We start from the raw sequence: 13,976 nt of genomic DNA on the forward strand, positions 1-13,976 counted from the left end.
CTCTCTTGTGCCACCTTCTGGAAGAAGGAAATAAGCATATTTTCATTCAGATTGACTTTCCATTTGCTGTTTTCTTTAGTTAGGATCGACAGTTTACTATTTCTGTAACATACCGACCCAAGTGAATGATCTGCTCTTTTGTCAGTGCTGTGTTAAGTGTGTTGCTCCACATCATATCCTATGGAGTTCCTATTATATTCTGACATGGCTCACTGTGTTAGGACAGTTTCTACCCCTGATTTCACTTTCTACTCTTGTGTAATGATAAAAAGAAAATCATAGTAGTTATAGGCAATGATCATTGTTCTCAGTATTGATTTTTTTCGTTATTCTTGAAATCTGAGTTTTTCTTGCTAATTGACTCTGTAAGCACATACATAATACTTGGTGTAATGCTAGTTTTCTACATAGTACAGGTTCAACTGTAAAAAAGTATACTAAAGATGTTGTTTTCCACCTTGATTCTTGTCAGTGTTTTAAATACATGACGTCACATATGCTAGATGACATGGTTTTTTCTTTGTTTAATAAAATCCAGACTTTGTGTTTTGTCATATTTATGGGCTTTCTTTCCTTTTATTTTTATTTTGCTGTGGTGAGAAATGAACTCAGTACCTCATATTTTAGGCAAGTGCTCTATCATTGATCTATATACTGATTGTTTAATTTTTTAAAATATTTTTTCATACAATGTTTTGATTATGTTGCCTCCCAGCTCCTCCCAGATCTCCCACCTCCTTAGCCACCAACCTTACATTCATTATCTTATTTCTCCCTCCCTTCTTCTCCCTCTTTCTCAAATGAAAATCAATAAATGAGTAAGACAAACCACCATTATAGAACAAAACCAAAAAGGTTCCCTACCCCCCCAAAACAAAAGCATAACAAAGTTTGTTGATTGTTGGTCAACTCCTCCTGGTCACAGGGCCTGTGCTGAAGTGTGGTTGATACACCTAATGACATTTTATTGTGAAAACTGATTTTCCCTTTCACACCAAGTATCAATTAAAGATAGCTTCTTGGTTAGGGTTGAAACCCCATGTCCACTTTCTCTGTCCATGCTGGCACCGTGTCTGGCTTATACCTATGTAAAGGCTTGTATGTGCTGTTGCAGTCCCTGAGTTCAAGTGTCTATGAGTCCTTTTCTGTCTGAAAGTCACTGTTTCCTTGGAGTCATTGATGAACATGCAGGCAAAACATCCATACACACATTGGAATAGGACAAACAAAGAAACAGAAGGAAATTAGCCCAAGAGAAGGGCATAAGAAATAGAGACCCATTTGTTTGCACACCCGAACCTTCAAAAAATCAACATTTTTTTAATCTATTTTCTGATGTTTTCAGTTCCCTGGCTACTATGACCAGAACAGCAGGTGAACATGGTTGAGCAAGTGTCTGCGTGGTAGGGGAAAGTATCCATTGGGTTTGTGTCCAAGAGTAGTATAGCTGGATCTATTGATTGATTTCCACTGTGGGCTGACAAGTTTGCACTCCTACCCCAAGGGATGAGTGTTCCCTTATTCCACTTCCTTACCAGCATAAGCTGTCATTTGTTTTGTTGATCTTAGCCATTCTGACTGGTGTAAGATGAAATATCAAAGTAGTTTTGATTTACATTTTCCATATGACTACGGATGTTGAACATTCCTAAAGCCACTTGAGTTTCCTCTTTTGAGAATTCTGTTTAGAATTGTACCCCATTTTTAAATTGGGTTATTTGTTTTCTTGATATCTGGTTCTTTGAGTTCTCTCTCTATTTTGGGTATAGCTCTCTGTTAGATGTGTAGTTGGTAAAAATATTTTCCCATTTTGTAGGCTGCAGTTTTGTTTCTATGACAGTGTTCTTTTCTGTGCAGGCTTTTAGTTGCATCAGGTTCTAGTTATTGTTGTCTTTGCTACAGTGTTATTCATGTTCATATAGTCTTTTCTGTGCCAATGAGTTCAAGGCTATTCCCTACTCACTGTTCTATCTGATTCAGTATATTTGGTTTTATTTTGAGGACTCTGTTCCATTTGGAGTTGAGATTTGTGCAGGGTGATAGGTGTGAATCTATTCTGCCTTCTTTTACATGCTGACATCCAGCTGGACCAGCAATATTTGTTGAATATGCTGTCCTTTTTCCAATATGTATTTCTGGCTTTTTTTTCTTTTAAGTAAAAACCAACCAAACAAACAGGAAAACAAAACAGGTGTCCTTTCATGTATGGATTTTTGTCTGGTCTTCAGTTTGATTCCATTGATCAGTGTGTCTGTTTTGCTTTTTGTCCTAATACATGCTGTTTTTTATTCCTATATCCCTGTAGTACAGCTTGAAGACAAGGATAGTGGTAGTCTTTATTATTCAAGATTGTTTTAGCTATGCTATGTGTGTGTGTGTGTGTGGTGGTGTATTTCTCTATGAAGCTGAAAATTGCTTTTTCAAGATTGTGAAGAATTATGTTGGATTTTTATGGGGATTACATTGAGTCTGTAAATTGCTTTTAGTAGATGGTCATTTTTATTACTATGTTAATTCTACTGATCCATGAGCATGGGAGATCGTTCCCATCTTCTGTTATATTCATCTTCTTACTTCAGTGACTTGATGTTTTTATCATACAAGTCTTTGACTTGCTTGATTAGAGATATCCTAAGACTTTTTATATTATTTGAAGCTATTGTAAAAAGTGTTGTTTCTCTGTCTTCTTTCTTAGACTGTTTATGATTTGTATATAGGAGAGCTAACTTTTTTTGTATATAGGATATATTTTTGTATTTGTATATAATTTATATATAGAAGAGCTAACTTTGCTGAAAGCGTTTTTCAGCTGTAGGAGTTTACTTGTAGAGTTTTTGGGTTCACTTATGTATACTATCATATCATCTGTGAATAAAGATACATTCACTTTTCCAGTTTGTATCCCCTTGATCTCTTTTAGTTGTCTTACTGCTCTAGCTAGATCTTCAAGTACTATATTAAATAGGCATGGAGTGTAGTAAAGGGTCCGCTTGTTTGTCCCAGCTGCCCAGCTAGCTTAGCCCCGAAATAACCACACAGAAACTGTATTAATTAAATCACTGCTTGGCCCATTAGCTCTAGCTTCTTACTGGCTAACTCTTATGTCTTAATTTAACCCATCTCCATTAATCTGTGCATCACCACAAGGTCATGGCCTACCAGCAAAGTGTTAGCATGTTTATCTCCAGCGGCTCCATGGTGTCTCCCCGACTCTGCCTTCTTCCTCCCAGCATTTCATTTAGTTTTCCCCACCTAGCTCTGTTCTTTTGCCCTATCACAGGCCAAGACAGTTTCTTTATTCGTTAACCAATAAAAGCAATACATAGACAGAAGAACCTCCTACACCAAATGGAGAGAGTGGATGACTTTGTCTTATTCCTTATTTTAGTGCAACTGCTTTGAGTTTCTCTCCATTTAATTTGGTGTTGGCTATGGGCTTGCTGAAAACCCTTGTATCCCTAATCTTTCCAAGACTTTTATCATGAAGTAGTGTTAGATTTTGTCAAAGGCTTTTTCTTTCTGCATCTAATGAGATGATCGTGTTTTTTTCTGTTTATATGTTTATCAATTTACATATTTTGAACTATCCTTGTATCTCTGAGATGAAGCCTACTTGATCATGGTGGGTGTTATTTTTGATGTGTTCTTGATTGATTTGCAAGTATTTAAAAATTAAAATGTCTTAAAAATAAGATGCTATAGTGTCTTAGTTGGTTTTATTACTGTAAAGAGACACCATGACCATGGTAACTTTTTATAAAGTAAGACTTTAATTAGAATGGCTCACTTACAGTTTCATAGGTCATCAAATTATCATCATGTTGGTGATACATATGGTGATTGCAGGCAGAAGTGGTACAGGAAAAATGGCCAAGATTCCTACATTTTAAAGGCAACAGGAAGTAGACTAAAAGTCACAGTGCTAGAAGCCTAAGCAGTAGTGATCCCAAAGTCTTTCCCCACAGTGATAACACTTCCTCCAACAAGGGCACAACTCCTTTTACTGCCACTCCCCTTGGGTGCCATTTTCATTCAAACCAGCACATATAGAAATTAAGTATTAACTATTAGAGTTTCTGTTAGTCTTTTACAGCTTTATGATGAACTTTGGCATCTTGAGTGATGGGAAATCATGTAATTTCTTGTGTATAAAGATAAAGTAGAAAGTGTATGTTGCTATCCAACTTCATATGACATTCGTTGTGGGGTTGTCAGGTTGTAACCTCAGAATTGCTGATTCGCTGTAATGTTAGACTGGAAACTAAATTGTCTAAGGCAGCAGTTGATTCCTACTTGCAGTCTTCTTTAATTGATACCCTGGCATGTCACTTCATTGTTAGGATTAAGCAGGGCCTTTCATTAGGACTGAGTGTGTTTCTAGGCTTTAGTAGTTATTCTGATTTATTTTGAAGGCCTTTAAGTTAATCTTAACACTTCATCATTCTTTCATTGTCTAGCAATTTTGCAATAGTTGAGGGAGAATTTTGTTTTTGTTGTTGGACCAGTGAGTGTAGGGAAGAGAGTTAGTTGTTCCCCTCTCTTCCTATGAATAGTAAGTTGTGACTTTTAATAGTTTCATAGAATTGTAACTAGAAAAAGATTCTCAGAAGCCATTTTTTTTGGTTGTAGCATTTGATGTTATCTATTTGATAACAGGATTTGAAAGTGCTATGATATTTATTAAGTTAGTTTTCCTGTCAGATTTTGATTTCACTTCAGCCTATTTGAGATTTAAAAAAAGTTTCCCGTTAAGCTTAGGGTTATGTGTATGTCATATATAATGTGTAATATTCTTAGTGTATACTTTAAAGTTGTTTGTGAATCACATGATTATGTCATATCACTATTGTGTGTGTAGAAATGTAATTTTGTGGTTGTGAATTCTCAGTTTATGAGGTGAGCAGTTATTTTGATAATGCTTGATATTCCTGTTATCATTGATTAATTTTTTTTCTTTAAAAAATTATTTTATATGTATGGATGTTTTGTCTGCACATATATCTGTGTACCACACAATACCTGGTACATACAGAGTACAGTAGAGGGTGTTCAATCCTCTGGAACTGGAGTTACAGATGTCTGAGTTACCATGTGGGTGCTGGGAAGTGAACCTGAATCCTCTCTACGTCTGCCCAGTGCCTCTACCTGCTGAGCAGCTCAATAGCCCCAGCTCATCGTTTTCAGTAGCAGCTGGTATATACACTTTGTATGCAGTATATTTTATTATCCATAAATAAGTGTTGCAAGCCCACGTAGCTATGGGATGCAGTAGTTCACTTACTATTTTATGCTATAAGACAGGCGGTGTACCACAGAGCTTCACTCAGTCCAGTACTTTACTTGTGATTTATTATAGTTGGAGAGTCATTATTTCCACAGTGTTAACTCTTGTGATTAACAATTGACTTCTCTTTTAGATAATTCCTTAGGTAAAGTCCTGTCTGGGATGGGATTTGGCTTTATTGTGTGCATGACCTAAATACAGTAAGATGATACAAAGGGGGAAAGAATACCGAAAAATAGAAAGCACCAAATGATTTTATTTTTTATTCTATTTAAACAAATTCTAGTTTTTCAATATTTTGCCCGATCATTTGATTAGAGGCCAGTTACCCGTTTCTTTTCTTGCAGCACTTGACAGATCCCTGTTTTTCCACTCAGAAGTTCCCTTCTGCAGGAAAAATTAAGTAGTTTGCTGACATAATGAGACCTATTTAGAGTGGTTTGATGTTTGATAATGAAGAAAAGCTCTTGAATTGTGATGAGAACCCTGAGATATTTTCAGTGACAGTCTCATGTTTGTGTCAGCTGGTTCTTTCTTTCTTTCTTTTTTTTTTTTTTTTTTTTTTTGGTTTTTTGAGGCAGGGTTTCTCTGCCAGCTTTTTTTTTTTTTTTTTTTTTTTTTTTTTTTTTTTTTTTTTTTTTTTTTTTTTTTTTTTTTTTAGAGCCTGTCCTGGAACTAGCTCGATTCTAAATCTTCCAACCATAAGGACTAAGTGTTGAAAACCCAGTCTTCTAAGTGAGAGGGTACTCATTTCAGCTTTATTGAAAGTAAAATTAATTTTATTAAAAAGAAGATACTTTGGTTTCTTTCGTAATAGTTTTTATTGAGTCAGTGAATTAGGCTTTTGTTCATTGCAGTTCTTACAACTTAATTTTGATTTTTTGTTTAATGTACACAAAAATAGGAATGAGTTAATTATTTGCAATTCAGTAAGTAAAATTCTCAGTTACAGAAAGCTGAAGAAAAGCGAGAAAGGAGTTGTGGTGAGGATATTGTTATTAATAGATATTGTGAAGCTTTTCTTGGCAGAGCAGGCTTTTGTTTAAAACATTTCTGAGATTGGAAATATGGCTGTTTAGTCTCTTTCCATGATGGTTTCCCGAGTCAAGATGGACTTATTTGTTATTTTTTTAGGTGAGGTATTTAAGGTAGGTAGGTCTTTCTTAAATGCTTGGTCCGATTGTAGTATCTGTAATTATTCAGTGTTCAAAGTAGATGAAATGTTCACTTGGAGAAAGACAACTAATTGTTTTTTAAGGACAGGGTTTCTCGTGTAGTCCTGGCTGTTCCTGGAACTCACTCCATAGACTAGCCTTGTTTGAAACTCACAGAGATCCCACTGCCTCTGCTTCCCGAAGTTGCTGGGAATTAAACGCCAGGCATGTTCCACCAACCACCTGGATACAGCTAATTCATAGTAGGAGTATTTAACATACGTGTATGCTATGATGGGCTGTTACTCTGTACTTCCTTCCAGTAGTTGGGAATGTGTATTTTTGTGCACTTTATAAACTAATTGTTATAGGTCATGTGTATTTTTACCTCTGGTATTTGTTCTGTGATGACATGGTTTAAACCAATAAAATGTATATATGATTATCTCAAAGAAAGGCATTCACTCTTCTCAGCAGGGATATTTGGTATTAGAAGTAAGATTCAGTTTATCTCCAGCTCCTTTTTGCCTTAATCTCACGCACTTGAGAAGTGAATGCAGGAGGATCTGTAGTTTCAAGGTTGTCTTGGTACGTTTTGTAGTTTGAAGCTATCCTAGGACTCTGTTTCAAAATTTAGAAAAAGGAGAACAATACAGTAATAATTTTCTAAGGACTAGGGTAGAGATGCAGAATAGTATAGTGTGTGCTTAGTGTGCTTGAGGTCCTAGGTTTGATTGCTTGATGGTGGGGGGAAGGAAATTCCCACAATATTCTAGTCTGTCCTTTTTTCCTTTAATGTTGAACACACATTTTAATTTTATTACATTTTTTTTACTGTGTATTCACACATATGTGCATGTATCCGTGTGTTGTGTTAAGGTTTGTGTGTAGAGATAAGAAGACAGCCTTCAGAGTCAGTTCTCTTCTTCATATGTGTCGTAGGGATTGCATGCATGTTGTCAGGCTTGGTGGCAAGTGGCTTAATTTGCTGAGCCATCTTCCTGTCCTCCTTGATAGTTCAGTCATTATATTTCTTGTCTTAAAAATTACAGGTTATTGGGGCTAGAGAGATGACTCAGCAGTAAGAGCAGAAGATTCAGGTTCAATTTCCAGCACCCATATGGGTGGTTAACAATCATCTGTGAGTCCAGTCCCAGGGGATCTGATGACCTCTTCTGGCTTCACTGGGCACTGGATACACATGGTGCCTGCGCATACCCACACTAAGTAACAGGGATAATTCTAAAGATTACTAATTACTAGAAGTGGATATTTTAATATATAGACATCTGTAGTATGTCCCACTTTATAATTTCATATTATAAATTATAAAAATGTAGGAATACTTTTCAAGAAGCACTGTGAATGGTTCCTTAGTTCTTTTAAATTTTCAGATTTTTAAATTTAAATAATATTTTTGTTTGAGAGTTGTTGATATTATGATAATAAATGTTAAGGGATTATGAAAGTAATAAGCAGCTTATAATATGTATTTGAAAATGAATGATTGCTTACAAATCTTTGTTAGATCTTATTTCCCTTTTTTCTAAGGAATAATACACATACAAGTTTTTCTCTAAATGAATAAATTTATTTAACATATGTGTACTTTTATTATTTTTAAGCTTCCCACGTCATATAGATGTAGGAATAGAAAAGTTTTCTGGAATAAATTCTTATCCTCTCTATCTGGATGTGATGTTTTAGTTTTTGTTTTTAAAACGTCATGAACTTTAAGAATGATACTTAAAAAGCCCCTTTCTTTTCTTTTTAGCCTTTGGAATTGCTTTGGCACTCATTAGATGAATGGTTAGTTTTAATAGCCACAGAATTAATGTGAAAAACAAAAGGACTCAACGGATATCACTTCTATTTTACTGAAACAAAAAGGCCAGGATCAAGGTGCCGCTTCCATTTCACCATTTGAACCTTCAGGACCTGGGAGCTGTGAACACCTGTCCATGGGAACAGGGGAGTCCAAGCCAGATGTGCTTGCAGGGAGTCAGGAAGGCCAGTGCAGACTGTCAGGATGTTGTTGCTATGACAGCCAACCGGCTAAGCGCTGTCATTCAAGCTTTTTACATGTGCTGCTCCTGTCAGATGCCTCCAGGGTAAGAAAGTTTTGACTTGATACTCTTTTCCTTTGGTAGATGAAGAAGAACTGCGGTGATTTTTGGTGGTTTCAGTGGAAGCACATGTGATTTGTTGGTTTTTAGGCTCTGTTCTTATTTTGTGTTAGGATACTCACTGCACTAATACACGCCTAGTAAATACATTTAAGTTTTTGAAAGTATATACATTTATTTTATGTAAATTTGTGAATGCTGCTACGTAAAGAGCTGCAGAAAATTTTATAGTTTGTAGAAGTCACTTGTTTCTATCATTTGTTAATAACAAGTTTCCTGTGTTATTCCATTGTACATATTAACTGGGTGACCCCAGTTGAAGGAAGATGTGTATCTAAGTTCTTACTTTTGGTCTGTGAGCTAGTCCCACTTAATATGTATTTATTGGATTTAGGTATTATATTGCCAACTTTGTACATCCTGATTGCTTTTTCCCTTCCGCACCCAGAATGACTTCTCCTCGTTTCATTGAATTTGTCTGCAAACATGATGAAGTGCTAAAATGCTTTGTGAATAGGTAAGGCTTTCTGGGATTCTTAGACTATCTTGGCAGCCTTTTCTCTACTTATACATATTCATTTAAACAGAAAAGAAATTAACTTTGTTACTGTTCAAAACGTGCTCATTAACAAAATTATAGCAAGTAGAAACAAATATGTTCTTTCCTTCTATTTCAACATTTTATATCTGAATTTGCATTTCACTCAATGATGATTATTGTTCTTTTTTTCTTTAGAAATCCCAAAATTATATTTGACCATTTTCACTTCTTCTTGAATGTCCTGAGTTGATGTCAAGGTTCATGCATATCATAAAAGCACAGGTACAGATTTTCTTTATCTTATGTTAATATAATGAAATAAAATATTTTTCTTTTGTAAATTTTTTTTAATTTTAAAATTCAGTTGTTTTTTGTTTTTGTTTATTTATTTATTTATTTATTGCTTTTTGCTTTGTCTAGATAGGGTGGTTTCTCTGTGTAATAGTCTGGCTGTCCCAAAGCTTACTCTATAGGCCAGGCCTGCCTCCCTAGTGCTGAGATTAAAGGCAAACCACCACCAACTGCCTGGCTAAAATTGTTATTTTTTAAAAAATATTATTTCATTATTTTGTGCATACGGGTATTTTGCATGCCTTTATGTCTGTGGATTGTGTGGTGCCTGGTCCTGTGGAGAGCAGAAGCAGGTATTAGATCCTTTAGACTGGAGTCACAGACTGCATGTGGGTGCTGGGAATGAACCCTGCTCCTTTAACCTCCTGAACCATTTCTCCAGCCCTCTGAAATAATTTTCAGATTCTGACTTCTGTTTAGTAATTTACTTTAAGCTTCTTTTGTTTTCAAAGGGGTTTGGTGATGATTTTGCCTCTGTGTGTGTAGAACACATGAATACAGCATACCCAGAAGTCAGAAGAGGGCACTGGAGTCTCTGGGGCTGGAATTAAAGGACTGCATTAGCCAACATGTGGCTAATCAAACTGAGGTCTTATAGAGGAAGAGGAGCCAGTGATCTTAATCACTAAGCTATCTTTTCAGACCCTCAAAGAGAATTGTAACTAAATATAACAGGGAAGAAATAAATGTATCTATAAGTAGTAATTATCATATTACTAGGCTCTTTTAAGAGAGGAGATTTCTTTGGGTGTTGTAGTGAGGGGAGATTTCAAAAAAGGAAATAGATTTTTAAGTGGCTCTGAAAAACTTGGACAGTGTGTGATAGTTTGAGTGGAGAAGGGGTGAACGGTGTGGCTACGGTGAGGATCAATTGCATGAAAACAGGGCAGTGTGAAACTTGGTGCTGACTGCAGCAGAAAACTCGTTCTGAAGGTAGATTTTGATTCCTATGCTGTTGAGCTTTGATTGGGAGGTTTAAAGTCTTACTTGTTTGCTGGACTGTTTGTCAATCTCAGCAGTTGAGAATAAGACCACTATCACATTGAAAACCAAATCTGAAGCATACTTTAATCAGACCACTGGCCAGGTGGATGGGCTCTGCCATTCCATCTCTAGGCTTCCAGAAGATGGCCCCAAATCAGGGTTTTCAGCAGCTTAAGTAGTTCCCATTAGGGAAATACATCAGATCCAATCAGGGGGCAAGCATACATCCTGAAGTTCCTCAGCCTCCATTCAACATAGGAGCAAGGCCTGCAATCCCTGATTGTATTTCCTACATGTGAACCTCTTGGCAACAGGTGATGAAGCCCCAGCTGGTTGCAGATGGGTCAAACAAACTTGTCTAGAGGAGTGAAAAAGCCCCACGTGGCTTGTTATCTCCCATGAACAATAGCCTCCAGGATTTCAGGAACTGTCTGTCCTTGGGCAAGAGGCTTGCAGATAAGAGGCACTTTTGTTCAGGGATCTCTAGTCATAGTAATTAAAACTTAAAATGTAATTTTGGCTCTCACTAGGAGTAACTTTGTACCAGGAAAATAAGATAATCCTGCCAGCATATAATTTTCTCTCTCTCTCTCTCTCTCTCTCTCTCTCTCCTCTCCTCTCTCTCTCTCTCTCACACACACACACACACACCACACAACACACCACCACAACAGAGAGAGATGAGAGAGAGAGAGAGTGAAGGAGGGAGAGAGAGAGAGAGCGGACGAGAGAGAGAGGAGAGAGAGAGAGAGAGAGAGAGATTGAGATTTCAGAACCTCCTCCTTATTATCTCCTTAATAGTATTGCACAGACTGGGTGGTGGTGGTGCACGCCTTTAATCCCAAGCACTTGGAAAGAGGCTGATGAATCTCTGTGAGTTCAAGGCCAGCCTGATCAACAGAGCTAGTTCCAGGATAGCTAGGGCTGTTACACAGAGAAGAACCCCTTGTCTCAAAAAACCAAAAAAAGGAAGAAGAAAAAGTATTTGTACAGAAATATATATATATATATAAAACTTTCCTCTTTAACCACTGGTCACCTGGTAAGCACAAATGGAAAAAGTTGGCTGTCCTTAGTAAAGGTAGTTAGTATTATTAATTGTTACTTTTCCTGTGTTGCAAGAAAATACTGACAGGAAGCAACTTAAGAAAGGAAGGGTCTTAGTTAGGGTTGCTTTTTCTATGATAAAACACCATGACTAAACAAGTTGGAAAGGTAAGAACTTATTTGGCTTACTCTTCCACATTGCTGTTACCACTGAAGGAAGCCTGGACAGGAATTCAGGCAGGGCAGGAACCTGGAGGCAGCAGTGGATGCAGAGGCCATGGAGGGATGTTGCCTTACTGTCTTGTTCCTCATGGCTTCCTCAGAACCTTTTCTTATAAGAATTTAGGACTACTAGCCCATGGGTGGCACCACCCATAATGGGCTGGGGCCCTATGGCCTACAGGCCTCCTACAGCCAGGATCTTATTGAGGCATTTTCTCACTTAAGTCGCTCCTCTGAAGTCACTCTAGCATGTGTCAAGTTGACAAAAAAAAAATATGAAAAGAAACTTCAAGTATATTGTACATTTCACTGTTATTTAATAGTGGTTATATACACAGAGTTCACATAGTTAACACATACACACATACATACACATAAATTCATGTGTGTTACCCAAAAATATTTAGCTCACAAGCTAACATTTTAGTTTATCTTGAAACCCAATATTTATATATTTAGTATAACTGAAATGAAGAGATTTTGTGGTTGTCTTGAAACCTGCTGGAAAAGTCCTCCTTTGGGTATTGTCCAGTACCGGATACATTAGCAGTGGACCTGAGTAGAAGTCCACAACTGGAGTACACATAGCCCAATCCAGGAGGATTTGAGGTGGTTCTGCGGTTCTTATGCACTGTTTGGAGAGAGAGAGGTGTGTGTACATACTGTGTGCAGATGAAGAACTAGGCTGGTCAAGAGCAGTTTTCAGAAGGGTTTTGTGTGCATAGGCAGGAATGAAATAGGGCTCCAGACTGAAGTATCTCCTGTACTCGATCATCTCACTCCTGTTAATTATCTGCTCAGTTCACTTCCCATTCCTTTCTCCTTCAACGTGTTAGGATTGCAGCTCCAGTTATGCTGGGTACCTCTGCTGCATCTTCCAAAGGGACCTAGTGTCACCTTCTGTGCTTTTCTCTTTGTGTCCCTTTAAATTGATGTGCCTGTTTTCCTGTGTCCTGAGCAAGTTCCACCCAACTTTAAGTCATTGTTCGAACTGTGATCCTGCAAAGGCTCTGTCCTCATCCTTTGATTAATTTTTGTTGTTAGTGGCTGTGCTCTTCCCTGTTGAGAACTTGGTATTGTGTACATATATATTCTGTATTACCTCAACTTTTTAGCTATGTCAAGCAGTTTTCATCTAAAATTAAAATTTTGACTACTCTTATGTACTCAAATGACCTGCAGCATTTGCATATACTAGATGTTTAATATTAATTTCTCATTAATCATAAAAATTAGGGATTATTTAAGTTTGTTTTCGCATGGCAGATGAGTGAGTATAGTAAAATTTTCAAGAGTTCTTTATGTTTTTAGGGTGTAAAGAGAGGAGAGGCTGAAAGATAATAAATAAAATTGTATCTATTGCCTTAATTCCTAAGAAAAGAAATAAGAATGAACTAAGCATAAAAGATTAGTTTAAAAATAGTTTATTTATGTGTATATGTGTGTGTGTGTTGTCATGTGCATGTGAGTACAGGTTCCTTGGAAGCCAGAAGAGGACATTGAGTCCCTTAAGGTTGGAACAGCAGGTATTTGTGAGCTGTCTGGTAGGGATTTGGGGATCTAACTTAGGTTCTCTACAAGAACTGTATACTCTTAACTACTGAGCTGTATCTCAAGCTCAAAAGTTCAATATTTAAAAAATTAAATGAAACAGTCAGTATAATTTTTCTGGGTGTGAAAATGCATTCATATAAGTATTATTTGACTTAAAAGACCTTAGAGTATGCTACATATCTGATATTATGTTCTTTGATGTACTTTATCAGTTTTTGTTGAAAACATAGGCATTAAAATACATTAGACAAGTCTTTTAATTAAGATCACTTCTTTGTGAATATTTATTGAAAAGTTAGAACATTACATGATTGCATTTTTGATATGGCAATTAGGTGGTTTAAATACTGATGATGTATTCTTGCTGTCATTTTTGGGGTAGCACATTTTAATTTTTAAAGATCGCTGTGAATGGTTCTATTAACATTTGCACTCAGGACAGCCAGACTCAGACATGGTGCACAGGCCAGTGAACTGAAAATGATATTCTCCTGGTTCACAGAGGTATGTTTAATGAAGAAACTGATAAATGGATAAGTCATAGTGTAGTTGTTATTTATAAGTTTTAATATATTAAAATTAACCAATGCTACATATTTAGATTCTATTTTTAGGAGTAGCTGTGAAATTGTATCAAAAGCAAATTGTGCAAAACTAAAGCAGGGGATTGCTGTACGATTTCATGGAGAGGAAGGCATGGTGGTATATAAAAT

At 36.6% G+C, this 13,976-nt stretch overlaps 1 protein-coding gene across 1 annotated transcript in view; it reads left to right on the top strand.

The window, feature by feature from the left end:
- The window catches only part of Hace1 (HECT domain and ankyrin repeat containing E3 ubiquitin protein ligase 1), a 109,554-nt gene that overhangs the window by 59,111 nt on the left and 36,467 nt on the right, over positions 1-13,976 (top strand). The window contains 9 exon segments of the mRNA XM_038339898.1: positions 8,213-8,275; positions 8,277-8,447; positions 8,449-8,549; positions 9,013-9,081; positions 9,301-9,332; positions 9,335-9,387; positions 13,646-13,738; positions 13,740-13,767; positions 13,865-13,962. Coding sequence (XP_038195826.1) covers positions 8,213-8,275; positions 8,277-8,447; positions 8,449-8,549; positions 9,013-9,081; positions 9,301-9,332; positions 9,335-9,387; positions 13,646-13,738; positions 13,740-13,767; positions 13,865-13,962 — 708 coding nt within the window.

This window comes from Arvicola amphibius, chromosome 8, assembly GCF_903992535.2.
Source record: "Arvicola amphibius chromosome 8, mArvAmp1.2, whole genome shotgun sequence".
Classification (NCBI taxonomy): domain Eukaryota; kingdom Metazoa; phylum Chordata; class Mammalia; order Rodentia; family Cricetidae; genus Arvicola; species Arvicola amphibius.